We start from the raw sequence: 14660 nt of genomic DNA on the forward strand, positions 1-14660 counted from the left end.
CAGATAAAGTAAAAATTGCGGCCTCTTCCAAATCAGACACAACAGTTGATATATAGACTTCAGCGTGTTCTTGAACATAACATTCAGCACCCGGACTATCAGCACTGGCGCCCCCCAGGGGTGTGTGCTCTCCCCACTGCTCTTCTCCCTCTACACCAACGACTGCACCCCAGGGACCCATCTGTCAAACTCCCGAAGTTCGCTGACGACACAACAGTCATCGGCCTCATCCGGGACGGTGATGAGTCGGCCTACAGCCGGGAAGTTGATCAGCTGGCTCTCTGGTGTGGTCAGAACAACCTGGAGCTTAACACGCTCAAAACTGTGGAGATGACCGTGCACTTCAGGAGGAGCTCCTCCACTCTGCCCCCCATCACCATACTCAACAGCCCTGTGACTGCTGTGGAATCCTTCAGGTTTCTGGGTTCCACTATATCCCAGGACCTGAAGTGGGAGCCCAACACTGACACTATCATCAAGAAGGCCCAGCAGAGGATGTACTTCCTGCGTCAGCTCAGGAAGCTCAACCTGCCTAAGGAGCTGCTGATCCAGTTCTACACAGCCATCATCCAGTCTGTCCTCTGCACCTCCATCACTGTCTGGTTTGGATCTGCTAGCAAAAAGGACAGTAGCAGACTACAATGGACAGTCAGGACTGCAGAAAAAATAATCGGTGCCAACCTGCCCTCCACTCAGGACTTATACATTTCCAGAGTCAGGAAACGGGCAGGAAACATCACTGCAGATCCATCTCACCCCGGACACAAACTGTTCCAGCTCCTCCCCTCTGGTAGGCGCTACAGAGCACTGTATGCCAAAACCAACACAGAAGCAGTTTCCCACAAGCCATCACTCTGAACAGCTGATTTCTGACTCACAGTGTCAGGAACAATTCCTGTGCAATAACCCAGTAACTCTGTCTCTAATCAGCCACCTGTTTACTGGTTTCCACTTATTATTTATTTATTCACCATTCTCTATTTCAGTGTTGTTCATACTACGTTCAAACTATGTCATATTGTATATACTGTATACCAATACACCTACCTCAGGTCATAAGGTCATAGGTCTTATTTATTTTTTCCAGCATCCTTTGCACTATGCTCCATCACACTGTGTACATGTGTACATGTATGTGTATGTGTACCTGTATATCATATCCACCTTCAACATGTACATAATGTGAATAGTTTACTCTTGCAACCTTTGCACTCTGATCACTGCACTATTTGTCAATATGTCTATATTGTTTTGTTCATAGTGTGTATGTTAGTGTTGTCTATTCTGTAGTTTGTGTCTGATTTTATTTAATTATTATTTTATTATTGTGTTATTGTATTATTGTATAAGTAAGCACATCGTGAGCAATGTACAATCCTGAGTCAAATTCCTTGTATGTGTACACATAACTGGCAATAAAACTGATTCTGATTCAGATTTACTGTGGAGTCCTGCTCTGTACGCTCAGCAACACACAGGAATCCCATCCCGTGTCTAATTGGCTGGATGGTATTTCCTTAGCAGAGGGGGAGTGGGATTTTCTATGAGGGAGGCGGGGGGACCAGAGCAGATACCCCTTAAACCCCACAGGGTTATCGTCCCTGTGGGGTTTAAGCGATAACCTTGCCCTGTGTGGATATGCAGTCACTGTAGTGGAAACTGGTATACTATAACATCTTCTCTCAGCTCAGCAGTTACAGTGTCAAGTCCACCTGTCAGCAGCAGAGGTTAACTGAGGAGGGGAATCTCTCTGGGAGCTTAAAAATGCACGACTGTAGCCCTGTTTGTTTGGTTTACGCTTGATAACAGACTCCAGCAGAGAGAGGTCAGTCAGCGGGGGGTAGATATATCCCATTCACATGCACAGAACATCTTATGCATTTACACACTAACAAACACATTCACTTTTGATGTGAATTGGCACTTTATCAATTAAATATAACTGACCTGAATTCAAAAAAATTTAGATTGATTGATATATTTACTGGATAAAGTATTCTATTACAGTTACCAGGTACCAGTGTTAACTGTAACTGTGTAACCCTAACTCAGTGATATATTCAAAGTACGATGAGTATGATTTGATAGCAAGTACAAAATTGAAAGTCTATATTTCAGGTTTCTGTGTATCCTTACAACCCATTCAAGTTCTGCTGCTACCTAATTAGTGGTTTGATTTTCGTACTTTCACCTTCAAAGTTTGCCAAGACACCATAAGTATCTGTAGAGTTTTCTATCAATGCTGACAAAGAGGTGATATTTTCAGTCACTTGGTTTGTTTGTCTGTTAGTTAGAAGGGCTCCTTAAAATGAAATTTAAATGAAATTTGATGAAAAGTAAGGCGAAGGGTGAAAAAGTCAATGATGAATTTTTACAGAAAAATGCATTTATTTTCTTGCAAGATAGGGCTTTTAATTTTAAAATTGTCAAAATTTTCTCATGAACTACTGCACTTACTCAAAAGGAAGGAAAATCTGGCACATGTATCCAGGAGTGATTATCTGTCACTGTGTGAATTTTGATGCAGATCCAGATGCAGATTAAAATTGTCTAAATACTTTGTTATTAGAATAACAAGTTTAGAGGATTGTGCAGCTTTGGCAGGGGTATGCTCTGTGTAAGTGCTTTTTTGTTAACAAAATAGAGTATGATTACATCTTCTTTGTATTTGGACTAAACATTGCCGTTAGAAGTGTTACATATTAAAACATAGGCACACAACCCTTGCAGCTCTCAGTTCACTTTTCCTCTGACTCCTGGCTCTGTGTTGCGGGTCAGAGGAGCGTGACTGTGGCTCTCTATCAGCCCAACTTCCGTGCGACAGCAATTAGCTGGAGCAGGACACACCGCGGTGTCGATCGCCACAGCACAAGGCCCTTCAGCGCTCAGACACCGATCTGTGGAAAAGAAGGAGGGGGGGTCTAATTGTGTAATTGTATAATTTGCCCTCGCTGACGCCTGCGAGCACACAGGCAGATTTCATTACAGATTACACTGGGGCTCTTTGAAGGCACGCTGCCCCAGAGGGCCTGTAGGGACTCAAGGCAAACAGAGTCGGAGGAATGGCGGCCACGGAGCAGCGTAGCGTGGCCCGGCGTCCGGCTCTCTGCTCTCCTGCCAGGGTAAACAAGGAGGCTGCATAGCTCAGGAGCACAGATTAGGCTCTGTTAACATTCCTCCCCTCGACACACACATTGCCCTTTCACTTCACACAGGCTCTGAATGTGTACACCGCTTTCCGCACTGCAAAAAATGCTCCCTTAAATAACTCTTATTCATCATGTGAGGGCGGGCGATGGTTCTATCTCTGACCTTTTATTTGCTCTTCTGTCAGGTCCACATGATCTTGAAACTTGTATTTTACAAATGGGTTTTGCCATTTTCAAATATATTCTGAGAGGTCAAAAGTGGAGAGACTATTAGACAATTACAAGTCAAAACAGGTTAAATATTTTAATATAAGGACTGTATCATAGGGGATGAGGGTGGCTCATCTTTCACTGCAGTTTTTTCGTGGTACAGTTACTTTCCAAAGATTTCAAGACCTTGATTTAAGAATGCATTGCACTGTAAACAAATTTAAGGACAATAAATGACAGGAATTCTCCATGATGTTCTGAATGGTGACAATGCCCCTCTTAGGATATATTCAGGCATTTTAAACTCGAAAAACAAACATTTTATTTGCATATTTTGATGCGTATTCTGAGATATTAATATTGACTTTCCTAGCAGCAGATTTCATTGGAGGTTTTCCTTATTTGGCGATGTCATTACCAGTAATCTTTTTCACTTTTTTCATTTCAAGTGTCTCATTACATCATTACATGATATAATTTAAACTGACTTTGTGCAGTTTCTGCAACCCAAGTGGTTTTCTTTATGCTGCCTGCCAGAATAGAAATGCCAAATGTCAACCCCAGTTTGGTCAATACCATAACTCTATGTGACGGCCTGCTAAACCTTTACCTGCTCACTCACAGTAGATGCCTGAGATTTAAGTGCACAAATCTTGTGTCAATCTTACAAACTGGTCGATAATATAATTTGTGTGCAGCGTCGTCTCCACTGCGTCTACCTTCTCTGCCTTTCCAAAAAAGCCTTGGGAGACAGCTGAGCAAGTTCTGAAGGTTGTTGGAGAATGAGCTCATGACTGCAGCAGCTTGTCGTCTTTCTTTCTGTGTGTTTGTCTCTCCTCTGAGAACAGTCAGCTGTGGCCAGAAGCATCATTTCAACTGGCAGCTACAGTGACAAGTCAGAGTGACTCAACTCCTCAAATCTTATTTTTTTTTGTGCCATCTTTTCTCTTCTCTCTGCAATTTTCTCTGTCTTGCTGTCAATCAGCAAATGTTTTCTGTCCCCTCTCCCTCATTAATGGCCTGACTCTCTCACCATCTCCACATCTCTATTATTGCCCTCCCTGCATGTAGATGTTCTTCCGCTCACCGACAGGGACTCTACGTCTGGCTGTGTGGCTCGTCACATGGCTCCTTCCTGCTACAGCCGGCTAATTAGCAGTGGCTTAGCGGACATTAAGCAGCGATATGGGGTTTAACATTTCTGGGCTAATCCCTCTCCTTTTGGCCAGGAAATCGGAGCCTCGTATGTCATGAGGTAGACTTACATCCAGAGATTAGGTCTGGCAGTCTGAGGCTATTTACTGGCATTCAGGATGTCTGCAGTAAGCTGCTGCTGCTGCCACTTCAGCCCATTTAGAAAACACTCCAGGCTTTCACCACGAAGTGAAGCTGCGCATTCAAACACATTCGGGTTTTACATTGCAAGTCCACAGTGACTTTCAATACAAAAACAGCAACATGAAGCTTTCTGCAGTGTTACTCTACAGCTTATTCAACTGCTTTCTTCTATAATCTCTCTGGATAAGAGCACCAGCTAAACGCCTTAAAGAAAAAGGCGATACTGTATGAATATGAAGCTAGATTACACTTTTAATCCGCCATCATCCGAAGTAAGCAGAATGCAGGAATTAAATGGTGAAAGTGATAGTACCAAGACAAAGAATATTAACAGACATTCCTGTGTTCATTAAATGATTGAGTGCTATAATAATAACAACTATTATTGGTCTTATTATTCTTATTTCAGAGAAAATAATTAGGATAAATTAGCAGGGGATTATTGATCTACACTATAAATGGGCCTACTCTTATTTTTCCAAGCACCAGCCTTAATAGCAGTGGTTTCTTGATTTTGACAGTCTGTCTTTCTCAAAGCTCTCCTTGCATGCTGTCATCAGCAACAACTGACTCATTAAAATACAAATTTATTTCCTGTCTTCTAACAGCGAGGAAATCCTTAACATAAAAAAAGAGAAAGGGAAAAGCAGCAGCAGCATCCCAAATCCTTAACAATTTCAACATCAACCGAAACCTCAACAGCTTTTTTTGTTGTTGTAAAAATGAAAGAATAACGAGTTTTAACATGATGTATTTACTAAAAGCTTGCTTTGCTTTTATTTTGATTCTAGAGAGGTGACAATAAATGAGGGGAGAGACAGAGGCATGACAACAAAAGGTCACCAGCCACAATCTAACAGCAGACGTTCACTTAGTTGCCAGTTTAAATCCTATCTTTATGAATATTATGATCAGTTTTTGTTAAATGTGGTTTAGAGAGGTGTTGATTCAACTGCATGATAATTTTGGAGGCTGCAGTTGCTAACAATTTCATATTTGTATCAATGAGTGTAGGCTAAATAACAGAAACACCTCTCTGTATAACGCAATACGGTTCAACAGCTCCACAAAAGACATCCTCCATAACGACCCTATTAAAATTCTGTGTTTATTTCATTTACTCTTCTGTGGCATTTTTTGTTCTCTTTTTACAAAGGCCCCTTATCCTGGCAGGAGCCATTTGCTGTGCTGATTGGGTGAAACATTAATGATGACCATGCAGCATCTGGGGTGCTTCGGCAGCCACATTGTGAGCCACTGTCACTCTGAGTATTTTATTTTGAGTTGAGTGTGACGACATTTGATTTGGTCAGAGCTTTGTAGCAGCATTTACAAAGGGGCTTTGATTTGGGTTGGGTGTCCGCCTGTCACTTTGTCACCAAAACAGTTCCATATTTTGCTTCTGGCACCAATTTTTTCAAGCAGTTAAGGTGGACTGGGGTCCGAGACATGATGCACTGTCTGACAATGCTAGCATGTTATGCTGTTTTCCACTGACGCCTGCAGTCCACTGTCAAGATGTAGACTCGTCTGATCGAATCCTTCTTCTCTGAACTACTGTGAATTGTCAAAGTATGCTAACAGTTATACAATTTAGTGGAAAGTTAAGCATTTGCAATGGTATACACATAACTTATCCATCTCTCTTTCCGTAGGTTTCTCAGTTTCTGCATCAGGCCCTCTATTGTTTCCCATGCTTCACTTGGATCCCATCATCTCTTACAATATTTCCATCATTTCATATATCTAATTTTTTTCGTCTATGTCTGACTGTTTGCGCCTCTCCTTCCGCTGTCTCCCTCTGTACGGTACAACAAAGGCAGCTCAGTGTGGCGTCTGGCTGGTCGAGAGCCCGCCAAGGGGTGGAGATGCTTTCTATGTCTCTGGAGTCATGCTAGCTGACAGTGTGGAGCGTGTAAAGCTGCCAGCAGAAGCATTTGCTCATCGTTCTTTGTTCACCTGCACCTGAACTCTGCACGTCTCCAAATGCCAAAACAGCACACATCACAACAGAGCGCTGAGAGGGGTGTTACCACTGGAGAACCAGCAGCTTTTGATCTGTGCGAAGGTGCCGTTTAGTTTAATGCTCTGGGGAGAAGCTTTAATGTGAGCACAGCAAGACAGTGAGCGGTTATAAGAGTCATATAATTCCAATTACAGATGTAAAACTCCAATCAGTTGCATAAAACCAATGATAGTCACCATAAATGCCAGTAAACGCTCCTTTCTGAGCAATTCCTGTGGATCCTACTGACAAAATCTTTTATCACAATGACAAGTGAAATGAGCCCGAGTTTCTAAAATGCAGATAAATGGTTGACATAAATAATGGGAAGAGGCCATTTCTGTCTGACAAAACAACAGTATAACTACATTACACACTTTGCTAGCACTTTTCACTTGTTGATCGTGTTAGTTTGCTAATAATCTGGGGTTAGCACCAGAATTCCTAAAAAACCTGGAAGGTAAAGAAACTCAGAGGGCCTACAACCTTTGTAAGAACGGCTGGAAGGCAAGTATCATGTTTTGTTTGAAAGAATACTTCACAGCATTCTATTTAAACCATCCATCTATGTTCAAGTTATTTTTTTAATTAAATAACAGTCAAGTAAATATGTATTATATATTTTGTCAATGTATTGAGTATACTGTTTGTACTTTATACTGACTAGGCTAATAAAAACGAGTGAGTGAACTGATCCATATCCAGCTTTTGTTACTGTATGCACAACCTTTAAAATCAATATTTCCCATATAGGGATGAAATATTTTTAACTGCTTAAAATATTTCACTTTTCAATCAAAGGGAACTAAACTTACCCTAACTCTAACCTACTCACAGCAGTTAGCAACTCCCACTCCCAGGTTCATGCATCAGTCTGTGTGGCAGGTGCTGCTCATTAAACTTAACGATGTAGCTCATGCTGCCATAACGGTTGGTTGGTAATCTAAATACTAAGTATATTGTTGCTAGGTGACAAAACAGCTGGAGGTTGCATTTTTCGTCACAATTTGTGAAGTTTGAGCTGTCAGAAAATGTCTACTGATGAAATTAACAAATGGAAACAACAGCCCACTTGTATACCTTTTTGGTACCTTCCAAAGTAGGGATTGAGTTATGAAGCCATGGTTAGGGATGGTGAAACAGCATTTTGGTAGTTTGGGATAAGATCATTGTTAAATCTGAAAATGTCTACAGATTTTAGTTCCTTCCCGTTTGTGTCTCTTTTTCTATTTTGAGCCAATGTTAGGTTATTGACTTTGTAAAGATGTACTTTCACAAAATTTAACAAGATTGTCAGTTTAGCAGGAAATGCTCCAAAATATTGCCTTACTTACACCAAATTACATTGTTTAACTCAAAAAATGTAGTTTAAAAATAGTAATTAAGAATTCACCATTTCCATTACCTGCATCTTCTGGATCTTCATCATAATCTTCATCATCACCAGACGACAAAGAATCTTCAGAGGAAAAAAGAACATAAACAGAGGGGAATTTATATTTAGAAGAAAAGAAATGGTGGACAAATCTTATTTTGCATTTGTACTCATTCACCTGGACAATTTAATTTCAATAAAATGTGTTTATTCTTTAGACTACTTGAACCACGTTAACCATCAGATAACACGAGAATTACATCTGGAAAGCCAGTAGCCCGCAATTTATTTTGTGCAAAAGGAAAATAAAGAAAGAAAAAAAACAAAGGATTTTGTGCATGTTAAATTCCCAGTGGAAATTAAATGTGTTCACAAACAAGTATGATTAGACAAATGTTCACACAGATCCACACACACAAGTAAATGCATGAATGCATATTAAAACTGACTCTGCTCATTGAGAAACTCATGAATGAGTCTACAGTTCTCTGTAGCGTGGAGGCTCGCTCAGATATTTCAACCAAAACATTTCCACAGACGTTACAAATGAGAGGGTCATTAGTACTGCTCCGACATGCTCGTGTGTGTTCAAGTGTGCACACACGCATACAAAAACAACTCTTTCTATCTTTGCAACACACACTAACACTTGCTAACAGTTAGCGTGTCAGATGACGTATAATTATTCTCCCAGCCTCAGATAATGACTATTTAGATTTGCTGTATCACACATTTTTGGCGTTGTAATTATTTTCAATCCAACCTTGAAGTTTTCTGGTTCAGCTGCACAGGTCTGTTTAATGAGAGCCAGCTGTTAACTCGACAACCTCGGTGAGCTAAAACTGCTCCTGAAACTCCTTACTAGCAGGTTTTACGCAGTTTTTTTTTTTTTTGTTTTAATTTGACACCTCTGTGCACGACTTCACTCTATTATTGTGGTGCAGCTCAGCAGAAAGAACCTAGTTTGACTTACAGTCTATATGAACTCTATTACTGTAGAAATGAAACCAACCTTTGTTGTGGGTTGTCAAAACAAACCTTACCTTAGAATATATGTGAGCCATTACTGAAACTAGTGAAACCAGAGAAAAGCAGTGACACTTCAGACAATAAGACAAAGAAAATCTTTGTTTAGTATGTTAGCATGCTAACATTTGCTAATAAGCACTAAACACAAAGTATAGCTGAGGCAGTTGAAATGTTATATTTCAGTCTGGGAACAGAAGAATACTTAGCATATCTAAAGGCACGAGCGACAAAATCTCTGAAATAAAGTTACTTATTTTCATACATTTTATATTGCAGATAACTTCTTTCATCCCCTCACATTACGGCCCCTTGCTTCCAACATGTGTACTGTGTGTGTGTACAGTATGAGTTGGCTGCTCTCTGCTGTCTGGATGCCGTCCAGGTACTAAATCTGATACCGCTACTAAATATCTGACACCTTACTCAAATATTTGAGGAAAAACACAATAGTCCATGTGTGTTTTAGATGGAGCTGAGGCTCAGTGTTTAGAGTAGTGGGAGGCATTAGGGGGGAGAACAGGATATTGTCGTCGCAGAGTGCAAAATGTCTGACTTCACAAGTAATTTAAACACGTACTGAGTGTTAAAATAAAATAAAATGTCTGACAATGGGCTGTGATGAATTTGCTTCCTGTGTGGTTTTTCAAGAAATTTCAGATTTTAATACTGGACATGACGAAGAAAGATGGATGTTTCTTTCCTTTTAAATCAGTAATGTGGGGAGTGTGTTTCCTTCAGTCTGGAGATGGTATGTGGGTCGAGGAAGAGAAGCTGTCCACCTCTGATCAGTCCTGGAAAAGGCCATTTTCTCCACGGCTTGCAGCCAAACACGTGTGTGTGTGTGTGTGTGTGTGTGTGTGTGAAGGTGGGGGGTGAGTTGAGAGGGAACGAACCCTCTCATTTCTTGCTACCCCATCTGTTTTCAATGATGAAATGTTTCAAGCTAATTGCTTTCTAATTAGTTGTCAATAACAGGCTCAGCTGGTGTCCATGAGTTTTATGAGGAAAAGCCGCCAGACTTTTAAGCTACTGCTCGCTGCCTTCTGACCCCCCCTTCCCCCTCCTCCCTCCTCCCCTCTTGCATTCCTATTAGAGCTCTGTTTGCATCACACACTTGTTTAAGACGTTACTCATCCCCTCATACGATAATGAATTTCACCTTTGACTGTGCATCAAGAGGGGGAATTTGTGTGAAACTTGGCTGGGTGTTAGCCGGTGAAAGTCTGTGCCGGTGTGATGCTGTAAATATGTGTGTGTGTGTGTGTGTGTGTGTGTGTGCAGCTTGGCAGGGAGCTAACCGGTAGTTGAAACTGAGCAGGAGGAAAAAGTAATAGAACTTTTCTCCTGAGCTAAGTTTTCACAGTTTTTCTACGAACAGCCGTCATGTCTGTAGCTGCTCGACAACATTTATTGATAGGAAATACTTTGATTCTCAGTATCTCTCAGACAGGCAGAAATTGTCTGTTTCCATTGGAGCTCTGTTAGAAACAATTAGTATGCCCATAGGTTTATATCTTTTTAAGGACTAAGGATTTAAAATCACCCTCCTGTTGTTCTCACCTGTCACCCGGACAGTGTAGTTGCTGAGCAGCATGTTGCTGTGATTATGCCGGCATGAGTAGATGCCCGAGTCTTCGTATGACACGTTGATGATGCGCAGCATCCTCTGGCCCAGTCTTGTCCGGTTGCTAGGCACCAGCCCTGCGCCATCTTTGAACCAGACAATGGGTTTTGGGTGGTCTTCCTGGTCACATGATATTTCCAGGGTGTCCCCCATGCCCAGAACATACTCCTCCAGGAAGGCTGTCTCGCTGGACACAGAGTCTGCACACAGAAGAAGACAGCGGGTTATGAGAAAGGTGTTCTGTTTTCAGCATGTATATATATATACATAATATATACGTATACATCTTTCAATTTTAACACAAATGTACCAAAAGTTTAAATTTATAGATAACTCATGGGAGTCATTTTTTGGTAAATTCTAGTCATTATTTATCAAGTAAAAATCTCTGGTCCTGCTTCTCAAATGTGAAGACTTGCTTCTTTCCACCTGCATGGTTGGATACATAATTCTATATCTCTGTAAATTGAATGTGGTTTGGACTTTTGGTTTGAAATAAATTAAACAGCAAGCAAACCAACAATTAGATTTCTGGTACTTTGGTAGTAAAAAAAAACAGCTAACAGTCAGGACACAATGTTGACAATACTGAGGAAGGAAAAGGCAGGTCAGGCGACATCTGTCTGTTTGCGACGTGTAAAATCAGAATAACCCCCCCCCCCCCCCCATATATATATTAGATATCTAATTATTATGGGTTTAAGATTTTGTATAAACAATGTCTTCCTTTTTTCACAGTATTATTAAGAGGTACTTGATAAACAAAGAGGCAGTGATGGAGAATGAATCGCCGACTCGAAAAGTGCAACTTTTTGTTCCAACACGAAATAGTACACAGATCTGGGCTGTGTGGAAATGAACCTCCACCTACTCTTGAACCTTCCCCGTCAAACACCAGCTCATTTACTCCAGGAGCTCCATGTGGCTGCTTGGTTAGACGCAGGGAAAAATCAACATGTTTATTAGCTTCACTAAGGATGTCGGCCTCATCTGAGAATGGAGGAGAAATGGAGGGACACTTCTGGATACTTGTGTTTCTTCTCATCCTTCCATCAGAGGTGTCTTCATATCCAGACATCAATTACAAATCATGGCCATCAGGGAAAGACAAAAAAGACGGCCTCACGCACACTCTGGTCGCTCTGGCAACCATTCAAGTGAACGCCACGATGTACACAAACACAAGGACACTTATATGCACACAGAAGTATGCATACTTTCACACATGCAAGCATGTAGCACAAAAAACGCTGTGGGGGTCTTTCAGTGAGCTGCTTGGGCAACAGAGCACACAACACACACTTGTTTGCACACACAAATGCACCCCCACCCACCCATGGGAAAGACTGAATGAGGTGTGTTAAGAGTGTGATTTATGATGGCGAATGCACCCACTGTTGACCTGCTGAAAGGGCAGCGGCCTTATAGAGGCTCGCTGACAAGCAGCGAATGTGAATGCAGCGCTCTCACAGACAGCCATGGAACTGAGATTAGGAAATTGGAGTTGAGAGGCAAGGTTGAAATCAAGAGCAGCCCAGACGAGACAATCTTCACGGGGAATACATAATAGGTGCTCTAAATTATAGATGGCCTCTTTCAATGTGAGGCAGGCTGCTGGTGCGGGCAAAACGCGAGCCAAGGAAACGAACGCAGACAGAGGTACTGTTTATGTGGGAGAATCAGAAGGTAGCGCTGCCAGATTCCCTTTGAAACATGTCTGTCTGTAGGCATATTGTCACTCCTCCAAACTCAATCTGCAGAGGCTGAAGTAGTACTCAAATCTTTAAAGTGAAAGTAGTAATACCACAATGGAAAATTACTTCTCCATTACAAAAAGTAGTCATTGTGGCTAACAATCAATACATGTGTTAATGTATTAGGGAATAAATCCACAAACGTCAAAAGTAGAACAAAAAAATGTTACGTACTATTTTCAAAAAGTCACTGTCAGTGAGTAAAAACCATAGTTTTCCTCAGAAATGTACTGTAGAAAAAGTGAGCAAATGCAACCCACTTAAAATGTCATGTTCTTCTTCCTGTTTCATCTCAGCCTTGAATACTTCAGACATGCTTAAAGATTATCTTCAATATACTGCAGGTCTTACGGGTCTTAATAAAGTAAACTGAATAGATGAGTTGTGCATTGTTTAAACCCATTAAAATAACGGAGATGTTGAGGTAAGCAGTAATGTGCTTAACATGGCGTCTCCGCATGGCCTCTGGCTTTGACAACAATATTTACAACACCTTTTTTTTTTTTAAAGCAAAAAGGCCCATTCAGGAAAGAAAAACACTGAGGCAACGGTGCATAGAGCATAAATTCAAGCCCAGCATGAATGGCTCTCTACCTTCGTGTATTACTTATGGCCTCTGTGAAAGAAAAGGAGAAAATAGGTCTTAGAATATCTTCAGGTCTTAAACATGGGGAATTGGGCTTTATGGGGTAGATATAATAATCTCCAGAGACTCATAGCTCACTTTGGCTTTATGGAGCCCGAGCACTCGAGCACAACCTCCTCTGGCAGCTCTGAATGAGCAGCAGCAGCAGCATAGAGGCTTGACTTGAACTGTTTCTTTGTATAAGGCACTTCTTTCCTTCTTAAAGGGTTACTTCACCTAAATTTAAAAAATAGATTTTCTCACTTACACCTAATGGTATCTAACAATGCAGATAGTTTCATTTTTACATGCTGAGGTTTTGAGATATTCCATTTTAATATTTTTTTAAATGTATTTTCTTTCTTGCCATTTGGGTGGACAGATCCTTTAAATATTAATCAGTATATTTTGAATGAAAAAGTAATTGCATTTTTGATTAGAATGAAAACTATTTTATTTGCAATAGTGCAATATTTGGCGCGAAATTAGCCTTCTTAAATCTGTTATTATTCTCTACATTTATATATGACATTACAGCTAACCCTTATTTTAATTAGCATTTGTTCATAGCAAGGCAAAGCAATGTATTTGTATGATCCTGGTTTAAAATTAATACTTTTGCTTTGATCCTGGGGAAATAGATAGGAGGAACGTTTGTGCACCGCTCGGATGTTTACACTACCAGAGGCTAAACAAATGCAATTTACAGGAAGAACAAAACAAAACAATATATATCCCTCATACATTAAAAAAAAACTCCATTTCTCAGGTGTCACACAAAAGAGCAAAGCCCCCTTTCTTTGGTCATCATCAATGACAAAATATCTGTTTCGGCTTCAGATCCTGCACTTTGAAGTGCAGATTCGAATGTGGAAAAAAAGCTGCTTTGAATAAAAGTGGATTTGGTTTGAAAGGCTTCACTTTGTGCCACTGCACAACCTTTCAGGACAGATCTACCAGCCACTGAGCTTCAGTAGAGAGACTGTAGCTGCCTTGTTGTACCCTTCTAGTGGACGTCCTGTAATGTACAGTCACAGGTTTGATCACATTGACGAGAGACAGTTCTTTGAAATGTGGTCATGTAAGTGTGTCACAGAGAAATATGCAAAGAAGGGAATTCCCAATTTATAAGTGAGCTATTTAAATTCCTAAAGAAAAATTTCCAGCTGCTGTGTATCCAGCTGTGGAGGACTGTGCTGTACTGAGCAGCTCCAATGTGTGGAAGTGTATGAATGTGAAACAGAGCTTCACTTACTCACCTTCATGTACGTGAGTAAAGTTAAAAATATGAGTGTAAGTTGAAATCAAACAGGGCCAGTTTGTCTGTTGTGGTTCTGTGCATCTGACAGTGAGGTTAAATGAACCGGAGTCCTGGGAAGACTAGAATTATGTCCATATTTTGACCACAGGACGTTTTCCACAAACTCTCAAAGGAACTCAGGATCTTTACCTGCATTTCGACAGCACGAACTGTTCCAGTTGTGATTCCTGTCCCCCCCCGCAGAAATCTCTACTCCTGAAGGAATATTTTAAGGTTGCCCAGGAACTATT

The 14660-nt window shown here is 40.8% G+C and overlaps 1 protein-coding gene across 10 annotated transcripts in view; it reads right to left on the reverse strand.

Moving 5' to 3' along the window:
* fgfr3 (fibroblast growth factor receptor 3) overlaps positions 1-14660 on the reverse strand; it is a 76131-nt gene that overhangs the window by 37887 nt on the left and 23584 nt on the right. For 6 of the 10 annotated variants that reach the window (XM_046062420.1, XM_046062419.1, XM_046062418.1 and 3 more), the window contains 2 exons: positions 10667-10930; positions 8096-8161 (listed from right to left, as the gene is read on the reverse strand). In XM_046062420.1, the coding sequence (XP_045918376.1) occupies positions 8096-8161; positions 10667-10930 (330 nt within the window). Of the gene's footprint in view, positions 1-7517; positions 7828-8095; positions 8162-10666; positions 10931-14559; positions 14632-14660 lie in introns of those variants that run through there. The other 4 variants (XM_046062425.1, XM_046062421.1, XM_046062426.1 and 1 more) reach the window with 4 other exon arrangements.

The sequence above is a fragment of the Micropterus dolomieu genome, linkage group LG11 (genome assembly GCF_021292245.1).
Source record: "Micropterus dolomieu isolate WLL.071019.BEF.003 ecotype Adirondacks linkage group LG11, ASM2129224v1, whole genome shotgun sequence".
Lineage (NCBI taxonomy): Eukaryota > Metazoa > Chordata > Actinopteri > Centrarchiformes > Centrarchidae > Micropterus > Micropterus dolomieu.